Source organism: Paroedura picta, chromosome 9 (genome assembly GCF_049243985.1).
Source record: "Paroedura picta isolate Pp20150507F chromosome 9, Ppicta_v3.0, whole genome shotgun sequence".
NCBI lineage: Eukaryota > Metazoa > Chordata > Lepidosauria > Squamata > Gekkonidae > Paroedura > Paroedura picta.
Window position 1 is genome coordinate 67544044 of NC_135377.1, and position 17666 is coordinate 67561709.

At 50.8% G+C, this 17666-nt stretch overlaps 1 protein-coding gene and 1 long non-coding RNA gene across 9 annotated transcripts in view; one reads left to right on the forward strand and one right to left on the reverse strand.

The window, feature by feature from the left end:
- Positions 1–1823: 1823 nt before the first annotated feature.
- Positions 1824–11348, reverse strand: LOC143845125 (uncharacterized). 2 transcript variants are annotated; one of them, XR_013234288.1, is made up of 3 exons: positions 11138–11348; positions 5069–5185; positions 1824–2110 (listed from the first exon to the last, which is right to left on the reverse strand). It is a non-coding gene; the product is annotated as an uncharacterized LOC143845125 (long non-coding RNA). The 2 variants fall into 2 exon arrangements; XR_013234287.1 differs by lacking the exon at positions 1824–2110 and adding an exon at positions 2392–2511 and having other exon boundaries at positions 11138–11346.
- The window catches only part of HIVEP1 (HIVEP zinc finger 1), a 102597-nt gene continuing 92166 nt past the window's right edge, over positions 7236–17666 (forward strand). The window contains exons 1-2 of one of the 7 annotated variants that reach the window (XM_077353207.1): positions 7236–7352; positions 15716–15845. In XM_077353207.1, coding sequence (XP_077209322.1) covers positions 15800–15845 — 46 coding nt within the window. In that variant the 5' untranslated portion in view covers positions 7236–7352; positions 15716–15799. Of the gene's footprint in view, positions 7353–10066; positions 10110–11352; positions 11423–11517; positions 11690–11729; positions 12018–14552; positions 14894–15715; positions 15846–17666 lie in introns of those variants that run through there. The other 6 variants (XM_077353209.1, XM_077353210.1, XM_077353212.1 and 3 more) reach the window with 6 other exon arrangements.

Here is a 17666-nt window from a genome sequence, read left to right on the forward strand (position 1 = left end):
CATCTGTCCCTCTTTTGAGGTGTCAAAAGCCCTCCCACGTGACCGTTGTGGTGCGAATGGTCTGTTTGCATCAGTATGATTAACTTCCATTTAAGAAAGATTTTGTTCAGCTCGTTTTTAAAGCGTTAAATAGAAAAACAAAACATTTAAAAAAGTGGAAACCAAAATGCTGCGCAGAATTTACGGAAAGGCTGCGGATTAATGTTGTACCCCGGTTGATACCCCAGTTTCTAGAGCAAACATGGCATCTCCAACGAAAAAGATCATGGACAAAGTGGCGTGGATGACCTGAACTCCAGAGAGCTACTGTGAATCAGAACAGGCAACGCTTACCATGATAGGTCAATGGCCTGATTCAGAGTAAGCCAATTTTATGTGTTCGGCAGGCATTAGAAAGTATAATCTTGACCTCTGATGCTCATTTCCTGGACCTCTCACACAGATGAAGAACCAAACAACAGGATCCTTGAAGCTGCACATAGACCCACCTGTAGACATTAAAAGATGCTTGGTCCCCAGAAACTCAAACATGTTTAAGTTTGAAAAGTGGATGGCCCTGTATGCGGAATTGCATGCTGCTTTGCCAAGCTTTTATGCCTGGGCAACCTCTGCTCTATCAACTATCTGTCCCAATACGCTGTGTTCCGTACAGACCCTACTCCAAAAGGCACTGTATCCATCCTATACAAATACTTCCAAGTGTTCTTCTCGTGCGGCAAGAAAATCAAAGTCTTGTGACACCCTGAGGAAAAACGTACAGTGGCATGATTTCTTTTTAAGGCAATAGCTTGCTTCCCCATAAATATTGCTCTGATGCCTCTGAGAATGCACACTCCTGGGTTATGACAGTTTACACCACAGTCTTCAAGGAGCCATAAGACTCTGTCTCCCTTCCGTTACCTCCTCAGCAGTTTCCTAATAAACTGGAGCGGCAGCCTCTAATCTGGAGAAATGGGTTTGATTCCTCACTCCTCCACATGCAGCCAGGTGGGTCACCTTGGGCCAGTCACAGTTCTCTGAGAAGTCTCTTAACCTCACTTCACAGGGTGTTCTGTTGTGGGAAGAGGAACGGTAGGGGACCATAAGTTGCTTTGAGACTCCTCCAGGTAGTAAAAAGCAGGGTACAAAACCCAGCTCTTCTTCACTTTTCAGTGAAGTACAATGCCATCCAAGGCATCCATGTTCTCCAGGGGAACTGATCTCTGGAGAAGAGCAGTCTTTCTGGGAGATCTCCAGGTCCTACCTGGAGGCTGACATCCTCAGCGCAGCTGCAAAGCTGCTTAGCAGCTACCATTGTCCCAGGGAAGTGATGTAAGGGAATCTGAGGCTAGCTCACAAGCGCATGTGACTGTCGGAAATGTACGTGTGCCGTGAAATTTGTGGCCCATGCAGTTACTTGCTCTCCAGTGCAGCTTTCACTGTGGAAGAGACTAGGCCTGGCCCCCTCCCACTTTCTACAGCAGTCGGAAGACACATTTCAAGGGGGTAAAATTCCTTAGGCTGGTTTTACACCATACAGAGTCTGCGAGTGGATGCCAAGCTGTTACTACGAACAAGGTTGAACATGTCGGAAATTTTACTGGCCTGCTCATGAGGCAAGTTAAATACCACGGGCACCAGGAATGTCTCCCAAAGCCAAACGACTCCCATCTAAATATATAAATTTTACCGACATGCATGAAATTTTTTGAAGAAAGGTCAAATACTGGCCCTATGCCATGTGTAATGAGGAAACGTTTTCCTTCTTCGCACACGTGTCGAAAGAGTAACGTCACATTTTAAAACAAAAGACACGTTGCCTGCTTTATTCTAGCGATTCTCGTACAAAGCAGATCTGAAAAAGTTGCTTCCTTTCTGCTCGCTCTTTTTCTCTTGTGATATTTATGATATGGAGGAGGTGGGCTGATTTTGTGATGATTTAAGATGAGTTTCTTGATTCAGATCTGCGTGATTCGGTCAGATGCTGACTGATGAGCCTGAGAAGATAATGTATCCTTTTATTTTCTGTTTTAAGCGACATCTTCCAGTTTTTTCTCTCTTCTGTTTCCACCAGGAATTTCCAGGAGTGGCTTATGATCACCTTTCCCTTCCTCTCCCAGCAACAGGCACCCTGTGAGATAGATGGGCAGAGAGAGCACTAAGAGAATTGCTCTGCAAGAATAACTCTAACAGAACTGTGATTGGCCCAAGGTCACCAGCTGGTTGCAAGTGGAACAGTGGGGAATCAAACCTGGCTCTCCAGATTACAGTCCATTGCTCTTACCCACTATACCTGCTGTCCCCAACCCCCGGTCGGGGGCCCAGTACCGGTCTGCCAGTCAGTCGGTACCGGGTCGCGGCTCCTCCTTGTCTTCCTGCCCAGCTGCTGCCTCGGGGGCTGCCCTGCCACTCTGCTGCTAGCTCAATTTTGGTGCTCTCCGGTGGCCACCATGGCTGGGGCTCCCTCTTGGCGTGGCACTGTGCAGCTGCTGATGGCAGCACCCCCCAGTAGGCGGCGGGAAGTCAGGGGCACTGGTGGGAAAGCAAGCAGAGTAGGGGCTCAGGTGGTGGCGACGTCCTTCAGCAAAATACTACCCCCCCCTCCGGGCCTCAGTAAAATTGTCAAGCGTTGACCGGTCCCCGGTGATAAAAAGGTTGGGGGGTCACTGCTCTATACCACGCTGGCTCTTACAACATGCTAGCCCTTTTTAAGGCACTTAAAAGAATTAGATAGTCCCATGACAATTTGTAGTGGTACAGAACATAATATTAACACCTTCTCTACCATCCCATTCTGTATAATATCATAGAACCATGGAGTTGAAAGGTATCTTACAGGTCATCTAGTCCAACCCACTGCTCAGTACAGGATCAGCCTAAAGCAGGGGTAGTCAAACTGCGGCCCTCCACATGTCCATGGACTACAATTCCCATAAGCGTTCGCTGGCTGGGGCTCATGGAAATTGTAGTCAATGGACATCTGGAGGGCTGCAGTTTGACTACCCCTGGCCTAAAGCATCCCTGATAAGCATCTGTCCAACCACTGCTTGAAGACTGCCAGTGAGGGGGAGCTCAACATCTCCTTAGACAGCCGATTCCACTGCTGAGCAACGTTGTGAATCCCCCCCCCCCCCGATATCTAGCTGGTACTGTTCTGCACATAGTTTAAACCAATTACTGCAGCCAACATGAAACCTTTCCCTGCCCTCCTCCAAGTAGCAGTCTTTCAAATAGTTAAAGAGAGCAATCTTGTCCCCTCTCAGCCTCTTCTTCTTCAGGCTGAACATTCCCAAGTCCCTCAGCCTTTCCTCATAGGACTTGGTCCCCAGGCCCAGATCATTTTGTCGCCCTCCTCTGTACCCTCTCCATGTTCTCCAAGTCTGTTTTGAAGTCAGGCCTTCAGAACTGCACAGGGTACTCCAGGTGCGGTCTGACCAATGCAGCATACATTGTGACCATGGCATCTAGATCAGGGGTAGTCAACCTGTGGTCCTCCAGATGTCAAACGCTGGCAGGGGCTCATGGGAATTGTAGTCCATGGACATCTGGAGGACCACGGGTTGACTACCCCTGATCTAGATGATCTTCTTGGAGTCCACAGCCGTCCTGCTAGATGCTTAACGCTGCCGTCTAAAGCACGGCGACACGTTCCCAACCCCCATGATTTCGAATTGCAGCGCTGGTCCCCCAGAAATCAGTGGGGAAAACGCATTCTGGAGTTTCAGTGCTGCCACCAGCCCTACGCTTTCCCCCCACTTCAGCTGCCGTGGTGCATAAATCCGCATAGCAACAGCAAAAGCGGCCTCCCAGCTGCAGGTAGTTTGGCCCTCTTTGTTGTTGCCTGTGTTTCGCGGCTCAGCTTGCTCGGTTGCCTCAGCCACCATTCTGTGTCAGTGCAGCATGGCTCTGGCATGAGGAGGGGCCATCGACACAGCCCTTCAGTGGTGGCAGAGAATCCACAGCTGTGCGCAGCAGAGGACTGACTCTGTCTCATCATCCCGTACAGCAGGGCTTGGGGCTGCATTCTGTCCAATCATGTGCTTCCAGTGTAGTCAGTCACTAACGTTAGCAGGAATAAAAACAGCGCCACCGTTGGTGTAGGGATAATCAAACTGTAGCCCTCCAGATGTCCATGGACTACAATTCCCATGAGCCCCTGCCAGCAAATGCTGGCAGGGGCTCATGGGAATTGTAGTCCATGGACATCTGGAGGGCCACTGTTTGACTACCCCTGGTGTAAACAAACAGTTGCGCAGTGAAATGTTGCAAAGACGACCCGAAACAAATTCATAAGACTTGTGGGGAGGTTTCCATAGCCTTCCTCCCCTGCTTCCTGCAAGATCGGCTGGTCGGTTTGCAGCAAAAGCAGGTGGGGAATAACAGTGCCAAGATGCAAGCCCTGAATGGCTTGCGGCCTCCCTCTGACAAACCACAGCAAGACACCCCATTCAGGACCTGCTTCTCGCTTCGGGGAAGGAGACGCCACCACGCTGTTCGTGCCTAACGTTTAATTTGGTAACAGGAAACTTGTATTTTCCCTGCGTGTCTGCCGTTTCGTAAGGAGCGTTTATAAAAACGGCCGTATGTTTTCCATTATCACAACTATGCTAAGTGCTCGGCTAATGAAAATTACAACCCTGGTGGAAAAACCATAGGCCCGCTCCTGTCTCGTTGCCCTTTCACGTTGGCATCCTTGTCCGTATAAAACAAAACCCTGGGTCCTCGTGGCATGCGGAAATGGCTGCCCTTGGGCTTTGCAGGGGCTTTTCTGTGAGCAACTCAAGGCCTTTGACCTCCAGCTCTCACCGGTTTGTCTGGTCCATATAAGAGTGTATTGGTATGTACCGCTACAAGAGCATTGGAGGGTAATGATGCACAACATGAAAGATCCTTATAGAATAGAATAGAATCATAGAGTTGGAAGGGACCTCATGGGTCATCTAGTCCAACCCCCTGCACTATGCAGGACACTCACATCCCAATCGCGCATCTAGTGTAACCTGCCACCCCTTTGCCTTCACAGAATCAGCCTCTCTGTCAGAAGGCTATCCAGCCTCTGTTTAAAAATTTGCAAAGATAGAGAACCCACCCCCTTCCGAGGAAGCCTGTTCCGCTGAGAAACCACTCTAATTGTTAGGAACTTCTTCCGGATGTTTAAATGGAATTTCTTTTGAATTAATTTCATCCCATTGGTTCTGGTCCATCCCTGCAGGGCAAGAGAGAACAACTCTGACAAATGCCAAGATAAATAATTTTAAAAATTAAAGCATTGAAGATGGATCCCATGTTAGAGATTTCATTTACATTGAGAGTCCAGGTCCTCCAAGGTGGCTGCCCCCTTACCCCACCGAGACTGATCATGATTCGATTACTGATAATTATCAGTAGACTTCAGAAAGGCGAATTCACAACTATCAAGCACATGGCAGCCTCTTGAAATAGCTGCACGTGTTGCTCTTGGCTTGTGGCCATTGGAAGAAGTCAAGGTGCCCCAAGTTGTGCAGTTTTTCCCACAGAGCACTGCAAACAATACCCCTCTCACACCCAGGAAACAAGTATACAAGATATACATCATTGTTTGCTATGGTATGTGCAATGTACATCCAGTTTCTGAGGTGGAGTTTGCACACTGACAGGACATTGAGGGAGCCAACTATTTCAAGTGTGTGCCCCAATGGTTAGGTCAAGGTAGACAAAATATCTTGTTACTGTTTTTTTTTAAAGCATGGAATTAAATACCAATTGGGTTTAAAAATTAAATCCAGAATTCAAATTCCTGATTAGCTTTTTTCCAGGTGGACTAATGGTTAATAGTCTAGAAGTAGATGTCTAAACAACAAATCAAGGAATTCAGGCCAACAGTTAAAAAAACATGTAACATGCTCTACTGGTGCAGAGATTTGCACAAGTTCTTTGTACTCTGCCAGGTATTTTTTTTTTAAATTCCTGGTTAGACCACACTAGCAGGTATTTGCTTTCACTAAATGGATTGCCATAATCCATCATGATTTCAAATTGTGATTCTCTCTCTCTCCCCCCCCCCCCAGCCCAGCAGGCCAGATCGAGAAAATTGGCTCTAGAGTGCAAAATCCAATTTTGAAATCTTAATGAATAATTCAGAAGACCAATTTGCTCCAAAGATGATGCAATATCTGCAGGAAAAACCAGCCCATGGGATCACTGTTGATGAGCTCTGAGTCTTCCCCTGTTTACAACAAAATATTAGAAGTTAAAGAAGAGAGTAAGCAAAGATCAGTTAGAACCCAATCTGCATGGCTTTAGGAAGTCACGCAATCCCATTCTGATACTGGCATTACTTTAACAATATTACTTTAATCCACATTAACCTATTTATCTACAGTAATAATTTTATCTATTTATAGATATTTACTATGCGTAGTGTATATAGATATAATTGCCACTACAAATGCTGCAACCAGGCTACACCTGGAGAATACACTGGTGCACTGAGATGGGTTAATGCTTTTAATGCTTTAATTGCTAATGTTTTTATGGTTTTATTAACATTTATTTAAAGTGAATGTACTTTTATTTGTTCCTATTGCTGTTGTAAACCACCCTGAACGGCTAGGGATGGCCAGTATATAAATGTAACAATAATATCAATAACAATATTAACATTATTAATAATAATACTGAGATAGATGCATTGTGACATTTAAATAACAGAGACCACGGTCTGATGTTCAGGACCCTCCGTGGGGCTTTTGGGGTAGGTGCTGTAGGGCTCCTACCTATGCCAGCAGGGGCGAGGGCAACTGAAAATTTCCCCTGGGTATTACAAATCGTTTTATCCTGCCATGTTTTGGACGCTCCCTTTAAACCTTTCAGCCTTTCGAGCAAAAGAACTGCACTCGAACTCCCTGAAACAAACGGATCAAAGCTCTCACCGCTCCCAGGTATTTGCGAACTTCCACGCGTTTATTTTGATTTTATAAATTGGGGGGGCAGGGGCTGCCAAAGCCGCGCGAACGCACTTCTGCAAAGCTAAAAAAAAATAATATTATTGCGTTGCATCCAAGCGATGATTTCCGCTCCGTTTCCGTGCGAGAGCGGCGTCTGCGACCGAGAAAGACAAGAAACGCTCCAGCGCCTCTCGACTCTCAAGGTGCAGAAACAGCTGATGGTGGAAACCAATCAAAAGCCCAACCCCCCCGTCCCCGTCCCCGAGCCCGCCCGCCCGCCCAGGGCCAAAGAAGGGGGGCCGCCGGAGAGATCCCCCTTAGGCGCCACCCCTTCGCGTTTCCTCCCACGCCCACTTGCCCGAGCGCAGGGGTTGCCGTCGGCTTTTGTTGTGCCATGGCGAAAACTTCCCTGGCCCGCAGGCGCGCGGGGGGCGGGCTGTGCCCGGGGTAAGTTCCCTCTCCCCCCCCTTTGGAGGGCTGGGGGAGGGGGCAGGACGCGGCTCGCCGGGGGGGGGCAGGCGGGCGCGCACGAGGCGGCGGGCTTGCATTGTGCCTTCCTGGCCGCGGCGGGGTTTTCTCCGTCTGTGGCGACGGGGGGGGGGGGGGGGAGGCGACGATTCGGCGTGGCTGCTGCTGCTGGGGAACGGGAAAACCCGGCGAGGAGGGCCCAGGGAGGAGGAGGAGGAGGTGGCGAGCGCAGCCTGCATGACCCGCCAGCGGCAACCAGGAGGAACCTCCGGGATCTCCGCGTCAGCAGCAGCGGCGGCGGCGGCGATGGGCGCGAGCGCGCGTCTCTGCGTTGGGGGGACGGGCCTCTGCAGGGGGGCGTGCGACTGTCACCCGGCCGGGCCCGGCGCTGGGCTGTTGGAGAACTTGGGCCGCCCGAGTCTCGGGGACGCGTCGCCTGGGCGCGCCTTCGGCTTTCGCGCGTGGGAATGCCTGGCGGGGGGTGGCGCCGGGCGCCCGGAGGCATTTCAGGGACGGTCGACGTCTGCTCCAGCAGGTTGACAGATTTATGGTGGAACACATGGGGGATAATCCGTGAGGTGCCGCTGCCCTTTTGTCCCCTTCCTCTCCCAGTGTGGCCGGGCAATCTGGCCCCCACCCCTTTGGTGACCTACAAGAAACCCCCCTTTTTTGGGGTGGGGGGTTAGATACAGGTGGGTGGCCCTGATGGCCTGAAGCAGCCGAATAAAGTTTGAGCCCAGGGGCACCTAGAAGGCCCACAAAGCTGGATTCTGGGGGAAAGGTTTCCTGTGCATGCCCGCTTCCTGTTGCAGGATTCTGCTAGTTACCCTGGTGTTCCTTCGGAGGCTGCCATCTAAATACCAGGGATGACCCTGTGTAGCTGGCAGGAGACTGTGGGCCCATCTGGGAGATTCAGGTTGTCCAAGCATTTCTTTGGGTAGAGGGTATTGGAAAGGGCCCTGACCTAGCTAGCCTAGGCCACCTTGATCCTGATCCCCCTCAGGCCCTGGAAGTGAAACAGGGCCAACCCTGGCTAGCATTTGAATGGGAGATCTTCTCCAAGGAGCACTAGGGATTGTGACACAGAGGCAGGAAATGGCAGACAACCTCTGAATGTCCCTTGCCAGACTGCCAGACAAATTTGGGATCTCCAGGCTACACTGCACAGGCCACAGGCTAAATCAGGAATATCCAGAGGGCCCTCCTATTTAAGAGTGTGTAGAAGAGAGAAATGGACCCCAAAACCCACCCCAGTGGTCATTGTCCACCATTTTGTTTGGTTGCCATGCAAACAGCCATTTGCAAATGGAAAACTGACCCCCTGAAAGCATCTGGGATCCCACAGGTGCTGAATGAATACTGAGATGGCCAGTTTTCCATAAAAGTTCTCTCTTCTGAGAAAGCAAATATTTACAGAGGCTGAAAGCGAATCGTCTTTGTTTGGGTGATGGTTTCTTATTCCAAAACACCCACATTAGGTAGGCCTTCCATGGGTATCTCTTCAGAATATGACATCCTCTTGGGATAGCCGCTAGCAGCTCCAGTAAACCGGAAATTCTTGAAGAACTGATGTCTTGAATGACAATAAATGCTTACCGACCTGTTTAGATAAATGGCCAGTTACAGTATTTTGGTTTCCTTGACTACACAATCCTAGGCCATTGATTTCACTGGGCGTAGGGTCAGTGAATGTCCATTAGTTTTGCTATAGGATCTTGAATAGGCAATAGAAAACAGCCTGAGTCCAGTGACACCTTTAAGGCTCATCAAGTTTGATTCAAGGTAGAAACTTTGTTGGTCTTGAAGGTGCTACTGAACTCAAACTTTCCTCTGCTTTTATTTATTAATATATATTTCAATGTAATATATTGAATACATTCGTCCCCACTTGTATGCCACCCTTCCCCAAACGGCTCAGCGGCTTCAGACCAACAGGGCAGCCCACCTGAATATTTCATTCTGGGTCTATGTTTTCAAGTCCAGGCACACTTTGTTCTATTGCATCAGGGCTATCCACTTGAGTATAACACAGTGTTGCTTTACAGAAAGGTAAAAAACATTGGTGACTCATACGGTTTCTCGTTAAAACATAAATACAAATGAAACAACTCGATTGTGGAACACTGAGGTCGGCCAAGGCCTGGGATTGACCGGAAAGGACTCTGTTCCTAGATCCCCTGAGTTTGCACTGAGGATGGGCTGGCAGTTTGGCCTTTAAACATTGCCCACCTAGTTGGAGAGAACAGGGGAAAGAGCACAATAAAATCAGAGCCCAGTGGTACCTTTTAAGACCAACAAAGAATTGACCATCATAAAGGTGCTACTGGACTCTAAGTTTATTGTAGTACTTCAGACCAACACGGCTACTCATTTTAATCTATCCTTGTAGGAGAAAGAGCAGGGTAACCCTCCCTCTCCCCAGTCCGGACTTCCCTGTAAGCAGGGAGGCTGCACGAAGCGCGCTGGGCGCTGTTCAAAAGCCGCCCGCGATGCGGAAACGGATGGCCCGGGAAGGGAATCCCCCCGCTGCTGTCGCGGCCGCCGCCTTTAGGATTTTTGTAAGTTTCACTCCTGCCCTTTCTGGCCCCGCCGACGCAGAAACCAGGAAACCCCCTCAGTGACCCCTCCCTCCGCCGAGCCCCGCCCCTTTCTCCCAGGCAGAGGGGGAAGGGGGCGGGGCCCGGGAGACCCGATGACGTCACCGGGCCCGCTTCCTGCAATAGAAAGTGAGGGAAGGTAAAAGGGCCCCTCTTCCCCTCCCCAGCCCCCCCCCAGCCCTTTGGCTCCCGCGCCCCAAGTGGGGTGGGGTGCAGACTACCTCCCCCCCACTCCAATCACTGGGATGCGGGGGGGAGAGAAAGACGCGGAAAGAAAGCAAGGGGGGAGCACTAGCGCTTTCCTCCAAGGGAGATTCCTGCCCCCTCCCGCCTTTTAAGGTGCCCCCCCGCCCATTGATCTTTCCTTTGATCCCCCCCTTCCTGCGGACTCCTTCCTCCCCCTCCTTTGCAGCCTTCCACCCCCCCTGCCTGGGACACACCCCCACCTTGTCTCCCCTCCCCCCCCCGAGCCTCTTTTCTCTGCCCGCCACCATGTGGCGTCTCTCCCACGCCCCCTTTCCTCCCACCACGGCTGGGGTGGGGGGCGGGGAGTGTGTGTGTGGGGGAGATGCGAGTGAGTGTGTTGCGGGGAGGGGGCTGGGGCTGGGGCTGGGGCAGCGGAGGGGGGAGGGGTGCAATTAGGGTCGGGGGGAGGGCGGCGGCGCGACGGCTCTCCGGAGGGCTTCGGGGGGCGCGTTGCAACGGGGTCAGCGGAAAAGGGGGAGCGGGCGGTCGCGGCGGCGGCGGGCTGGCTGCGAGTAGCTGCAGGGGTCCTGGCCGGGGGGGGGGGGCGGCAGCTTTGGCACGTAGGATTTCCCCGGAGAGGAGGGAGACCCGCGTGTGCAGGGGAGGCGGGGGGGGGGGAGGTCTCCTGCCGGCGATTGCCGTGGGGCTTCCGCGGGGCAGCCCTGGGGATGGGAGGCCAGTTGGGCTGCGGAGGGACGCGGGGCTTCCTCTCGACCCCCGAGGCGACTGGCGGCGAGGGCGTGCCCGCCGGAGCCGATGGAACTTGCTGGGGGGGGGGGGTGGCCGTCGTGCCGGCAGGGAGCTGGCAGGCAGGCCCAGGCGCTTTGCAAAAGCCCCCGACAGTGCCCGGGGCTGCCCACCCGCCCGAAGAGAAGCGCCGGTCCCCGGGGGAGGGGTGTCTGTGGGGGGGGGGAGAGAAACCTTTCGGGCAGAGTTGGCCCAGTGGCCTCGTCCCGGCCTCTGCTCTCCGGGTAGCTCCACGGTCCGCAAGTGGCGCCCGGCCGATCCCCTTCGTCCGGTGGCGGTTCGCAGGGGCCGGCCCCCACTGTCGTTTAGCCCGCCTACACGGGGGCCCTCTGCACATGCCCAGGAAGCGGGGCCGCGTGCGAGCGGAGGGGGGGGGGAGATCCCGCGATGTGGCGCGGGGGCGCCGCCGGGCTGGTGTGCATTTGTGCGCCAAGCGGTTGTCTTGCAGCCTGGTTGTGTGTAAGTGTGTGTGTGTGCTTGGGAGGGGGGGTGGGGGGAGGCCCTGCCGAGGCAGAGGAGGATGCTGGGGAGGGAGGGGGGTGGGTTAGCGCCGGGTCATGTTTGTGTTGGAGGTTGTCAAGTGGAGGAGGATCCGAGACGCCGCTGCCGCCGCCGCGCAGGGCTCGCGGTGCTCCCCAGCTGCTGCCGGCGCGGCGGCCGTGGCTGCCGCTCCTGCCTGGCCGCCAGCTGCTCCGCCGCCATCAGCCCGCGCTGCCGACCGAGCAGGTTTGCTTGCCGCCAGGGGGGGTGGGGGGCGATCCGGGAAGCAGCGGCGGCGGCGGCGGGAGAGGCTGGTCGTCGCGCGCGCCCCCGGTGCAAACCTCCCCGGCTGGGCGGGAGAGAGGCGCGCCGCGGCGGGGCCACCAGACACAGCCCGGCACAAAAGTCTCCCGGAAAGAAAGGCGGCTGCTGCTGCTGCTGGGCGCGGGGGGCGGCAAAAGGCCAGGGCCGGGGAGGAAGCAGCGCCTGGCTCTCCTGCATTGGCGGCGGCGGGTGCCCGCGCCTCCTGTTTACTCCCCGGCGGCGTGCATTTGTTTTCCTCGGGCATGGCCAGGTAGGCGCCGGCGCCGGGGCTCGGCTGCGTTGCGAGAGGCATGCCGGCGCGCGCTCTCCCGCCCTCTCCCTGGGTCCCTCGCGCGCTTCCCCTGCCCTCCTCCCCCGGGTCGGCCTCGGCTCGCGCTCGCTCGCCGCCAGCCTGCTGGCATGTGTGCCGTGCTTTGTTCAGTGCAGCGTTGCAGAGGGGTTTTCCCAGGCTCCTCCCTCTTTCTTCATTCATATTTTCCCCCCCTCCCTTTGCGGCCGTGCTGTGCAGCGAGCCGCCCGCCCTCCCTCGCTGCGTCTCTCGCGTTTCCATCTTTGCGCTCTGACGGCGGCTGGTTAACAACCGCCCGGTTCCTCTCCCCACGGGGCGAGAGAGGGCTGGGGTGGGTGGGTGGGGAGGGAGGGGGAGATCTGTGCATATTGCATATCTCTGATCTGTGCATATTGGAAGGGACTGCTGGCCTGGCGCCTGTGATGTCCTTCCGTGGGGGTCTAAAAAACGGGGAGGGGAGGGAAATCCTACTGGTGGCCAGCGGAAGTACTACTCTAAAAGTGTAAATATTATGTAATGTGATTTCCAAACGTCTCTGGTTTTGTTTTTTAAGCAGTGAGCATTTGTGCAGGTTGTCACGGTCAGTTGCTGACTTTGGAGGCATCCGGTAGGCCTCAGAGAGGGAAAGCTGGAGAGCCCTTTCATCCAACCATAATACCCCCTCCCCTCCCCCGTGGGGGCTGGGGCTGGTGGTATCTTAGTCTGTAGCAACAAAAGGGACCGGGAGTCTTGTGGCCCTGTAAAGAACATCCCGACAGACCACAGTTTATTGATCACAGTTTAGTTCCTCAGATGCAGCGCGTGGATCTTAAGTATGGTGCCTTGTGCAGGAGGCATTGAAAAGGAGCCCTGAGATGCAAGGAAGCATAGGGTGAAATAGAATGATGGGAAATTCATGTAACAAAAAGTACTGAGTTAATTTAAGTGTGTGACATGCAGGGGAGCCTAGGTGAGGTAAGAATCCCAAATTCCCTTTTTCACTCTGGAATGTCCCTTTGAAGTTCTGTTGTTGAAGGACAGTGAGTTTCAAGCTGCTAATAACATCCTGAGAGGGGAAGATTCGGCTAGTTTCTGAATATTGCAATTTTTAATGACAGATCTGCATCCATTTACTCTTTGCAAAGGGACTGCCCAGGTTTTTTTGCATGCAAAAGGAACAGAAGGGCACTGTTGACATATAGCGGTATATAATAAAATTGGAGAGTGAGCCCAGATGGATGTCCTCTAAAATCTGGATGCTGAGCTTGCCCCTAAAGGGAACATGTCATCTATCTAAAATAAAAATCCACCATCAAAAATGAGACTTCATTAAAAAGTGATGTGCTCAAGATAAACTTTTGCTCAATCTGCAAACTGTAATGCCAGCATGATTATAGTGGTTAAGAGTGGTGGATTCTAATCTGGAGAACTGGGGTTGATTCTCCACTCCTCCAGATGAACCAAGCTGGGTGACTTTGGGCCAATCGCAGTTCTCAGAACTCTCTGAGCCTCACCTACCTCTCAAGGTGTCTGTTGGGGAGTGAAGAAGACTAAGTGACCGTAAGCTGCTTTTAGGTTTTAAAACGGGGTATAAAAACCAACTCTTCTTCTGTAATGCATATCTAGAAATGTATTACATAGCAGATGAGAGGTAGCAATTGATGTTAGGACAGTGTGTCCTTATTAAGGCGCAGGCAAGATGCCTGTAACTATTAAATTATTTTCTGAAAGTGACATATAGTTCAGATTGAGTAGTGTTCTTTGAAATACTTGTAACTTCTCTTAACCTGGGAAATGGCTCATCTTGAGATCTATAAGCCTAGTCCCCTTAATTTCTATGGCTGTTTTTCACAGAGGCCAAGACACATGGCCAAAATAAACCACACAGTGATTCTCTTGTGATCCACTGATAGGCCATTGCTCGCATTTGGGCACAGTAAAGACGTACTGAAGGCAGGACAGGGGTGTGTGTGGAAGAGGGTGGTTTCCACCTTTTTAAAACATTACTTTGAAGTGAGAAATGATGTGTGCTGCCAAGCACACATAACACAATATGATGGATGTTTCCTGGTGTGTTTTTAATAGCTTGGTGCGGTAGTCTGTGTGTTCTATCCAGGGTTGGCCACATTTTCCTTATAAGTCCTCTGACTGCTTTAATAAGCCTGTGATATGTAAGTGATCTTATACCACTGTGCTGGGAAAAAGCAGGACCTTTTTGGATATCTGCCTCATGATGGTGATAAAAGAACCTTGCTAGGAGGGGGGGGGGGGGAAAAGTGACAGCTCTTGGTCTGTCAGGTCTGTAATTCAGTGATAGGCTTTTGTGGATGTGGATCCTGGTCCAGAGGTCAGCAGTCTAGGACAGGGGTAGTCAAACTGCGGCCCTCCAGATGTCCATGGACTACAATTCCCAGGAGCCCTTGCCAGCATTCGCTGGCGAATGCTGGCAAGGGCTCCTGGGAATTGTAGTCCATGGACATCTGGAGGGCCGCAGTTTGACTACCCCTGGTCTAGCAAGTATGCGCCTGACACCCTGGAGCAGGGGTCCCCAATGCGGTGCCAGTGGGCGCCATGAAACTCCTCTAACACCTTTCCCAGCGCCTGCCCAGTGATTCTGGGATGTGGGTAGGATCAATTGGAGATTCCATTGGCTGTACAGATTTTATAAAATGTTGTTTTGGCAGCAGCTACCAACACAAGCGTGTGGATCTACGTTGTATTACTGAAGTTAAACTGGGGCAATCATTTTGCAGCTGGCTCCACCTCCTGTGGCAGCCATTGTGTTGCAGAGCTCACCGTGCCGCGTGCCTGCAGGCTCTTCCCTGGAGAACAGAGCCCGGAATTGCATATTGGGCTAGGTTAGAGAGAGATATTAATATGAAATTGCTCATTATTTCCACTGCAGTAAGTATCTGGCTCAGGGGTAGTCAAAGTGAGGTCCTCCAGATGTCCATGGACTACAATTCCCATGAGACTACAATTCTCATGGGAATTGTAGCCCATGGACATCTGGAGGGCCGCAGTTTGACTACCCCCGATTCTAGCTCATAAGACATTTTATCACATAGCTTGTGGCCTCTTTCTAAGCTTCCCAGGTACATCTGGTTGACAGCTGGATCGGAGGTCCTTTGATTTGAGTCAGTTATTAGCTGCATTAAGTTTGGAATATAAAAGGTCCTTTGAAAACTAAAAGTGCTTTTGGATTCTAGTGAAAATCTTAATGTGGTTTGCCAATAGCTTCATTAGAGGTGGGCTGCAACATTAGGATCACTTTGGTTATCGCTCAGAATTGCTCACTGGATTATTCTGAATGATTGATTGAAGTGAAGTAGGGTTAGCGTATTGCAGAGTTGTAAACTGGGTGTGTTTCAGTGGTGACTTGACCGGAAGGGGGTGGGGCTTAGTAATGGACAAAGATGCATGTTAAGCAGTCATTACCAAACAATGTCATTATTTCATTTTGCAATCCTGACTTTGTAAATCTTTCTGAGGGCGCTGGGAAAAATTGATCAATGGGATTTAAAATTGTGCTGTTTGCCACTTTTTGCCTGAACAAGGGTATGCTGGATAACATAGGTCCATCTCGTTCCAAATTGTTACATTCATAAATGACACGGCACATCTAGGTTTCTTACTTGGGGCCATATCTAATCCCACCCCCTTTCTTTTTCTTCCTCCAGTATGTGGATTAACTGAATCTACTGGGATGTTTATGGAGCTGCTTTTGGTCTGTTCTCCATTGCTGGAAAATTGTCTATGACTGGATGAGAATGCCTCGAACAAAACAGATAAATCCTAGAAACCTGAGAGGTAAGAAAGTATTTCTGTTATAGGAGAAGCCACAGAAGTTTCTCTTGCTTAGATAGCAGTTTGAATTAAACTCTGAATGTTGGGGCATTTTTTTAAACGGTACCATTGTTGAGCAAACTGTGGCTAATTTCACACACCCATTGGATAATGCACTTTAGCAATTCTTTGCAGGTCCGTTTTCCTGTTTCCAGCTGCAAAAGACTTGATTTGATAATGCCTTATCCAATGTGAGTGAAATTATCCCAGGTTGGTAGCACCATCTGTTCCCTCACTGCAGACACGAAGTAGAGTCCTGAAACAGAATCCAAAATTGTTCCGATACCTGTTATACTTTGGGGCTAGCAGGACAAGCTGTGTTTGGCATCACCATAAAAATTCCCACAGAAAGTTAGAGCGAAAGAGTGGGAATTCCTAGGCTATTTTACATCTAGCAGTGCAATACAAGCTCCCTCCCTCTTAAACAGCTCATCTCCAGAGCTTGCACGAGGCCCACTTTTCAATTGTATTTAATAGGGAAGGGTGCAAAAAATCTAGCATGCATTTAGCGGCTGTGTCTTCTTTCTCTCCAAGGTATCTTTCTCTTTCAGCAGGCCTGTTCTCTATCTCTCTATCTCCTTCTGCCTCCCTGCCACTCCCACCAATAAACTTTTAGACTGCTTGTAAACGTTTCTCTTGGTTTAAAAACTGTTTGCCGTTTGGTAAAGGGAGCTGCTGAAGAGGAGGCCAGTGGGGAAACTGGCATGTTATGATTGTGTTTTTATCAGTTGTGGTGAATGTGTCTGCTGATGGTGTTTTGGATTTTCATCACTGGGTAATTTTTTAGCAGCCTTAGAGATGGCTTTTTGGAGAACGTGTATAAACTTGGCACACGGTCGCGTGAAAATTGTTCTCTTTAAGGGGTTATGGTGTCGATGAGGATGGGATTTATAAGTTTTCTTTATACAAAATATTATAAGGCTGAAATCGATGTGGACGTATATTAGAGATTCTGTGGGCATGTGAAACTAGCTTAATGTTTACAGGATGCAGACTTTGATAAAACTCTTCTTGAGGCACCTGTGGCCCTTGAAATAACTTTCTTGTATTTTCAAGACCTGCCCAGTTTTCAGGAAAACTGCAGTGAACAGAAGAACAATCAGAGATGATGTTATAAATAACAGCAAAGTATTGCTTTTTATAAGTCTGTATTCAGCAATTGTAGATATGTGTGTTTGGTTTTTGTTGCTTCCTTGCTATTTATTTATTTTTAAATAAGTGTACCTTTCCTTTTCTCTGGGATAGATTCACATGTGTAGCCATGTTGATCTGAAGCAAAGAACAAGGTTTGAGTCCAGGGTTTAGGTCCAACAAAGGTTTATTCAAAGTATAAGCTTTCATGTGCATGAAACCTTGAATAAAACTTTGTTGGTCTTAAAGGTGCTACTAGACTCAAACATTGTTTTCTTTGAGATGTTCATTGTGGCCAACAAAAGAATACTCAGTGCTAAGATGAACGCCAATAAATATGCAAACTAAAACGCCTTGATAGTAGTACCACTTAATCCACCCAAGGGCTACTTCCGTACGGGCAGAAAAAGCCAGGGGTGGTGTCTGTATGTACTGGGGGCAAATCCCTGTGTTTATATGATGTTGCCGCCAGACGCCCGCTCTCACAGATTGAGCCCCAGAAGTCCTGCACGAGGGAGTGCAGATTCTTTTGCTTTCCTTTGTGGTGCTGTGGGGCCCTGTCCCACAGCAGGTCTGTCCCGACGGGAAGAAGGCCTGGCTCCTCCACACCCTAGGGAGGCCTGCAGCGGGCAAGAAACGCCGTGGACAGCTTCA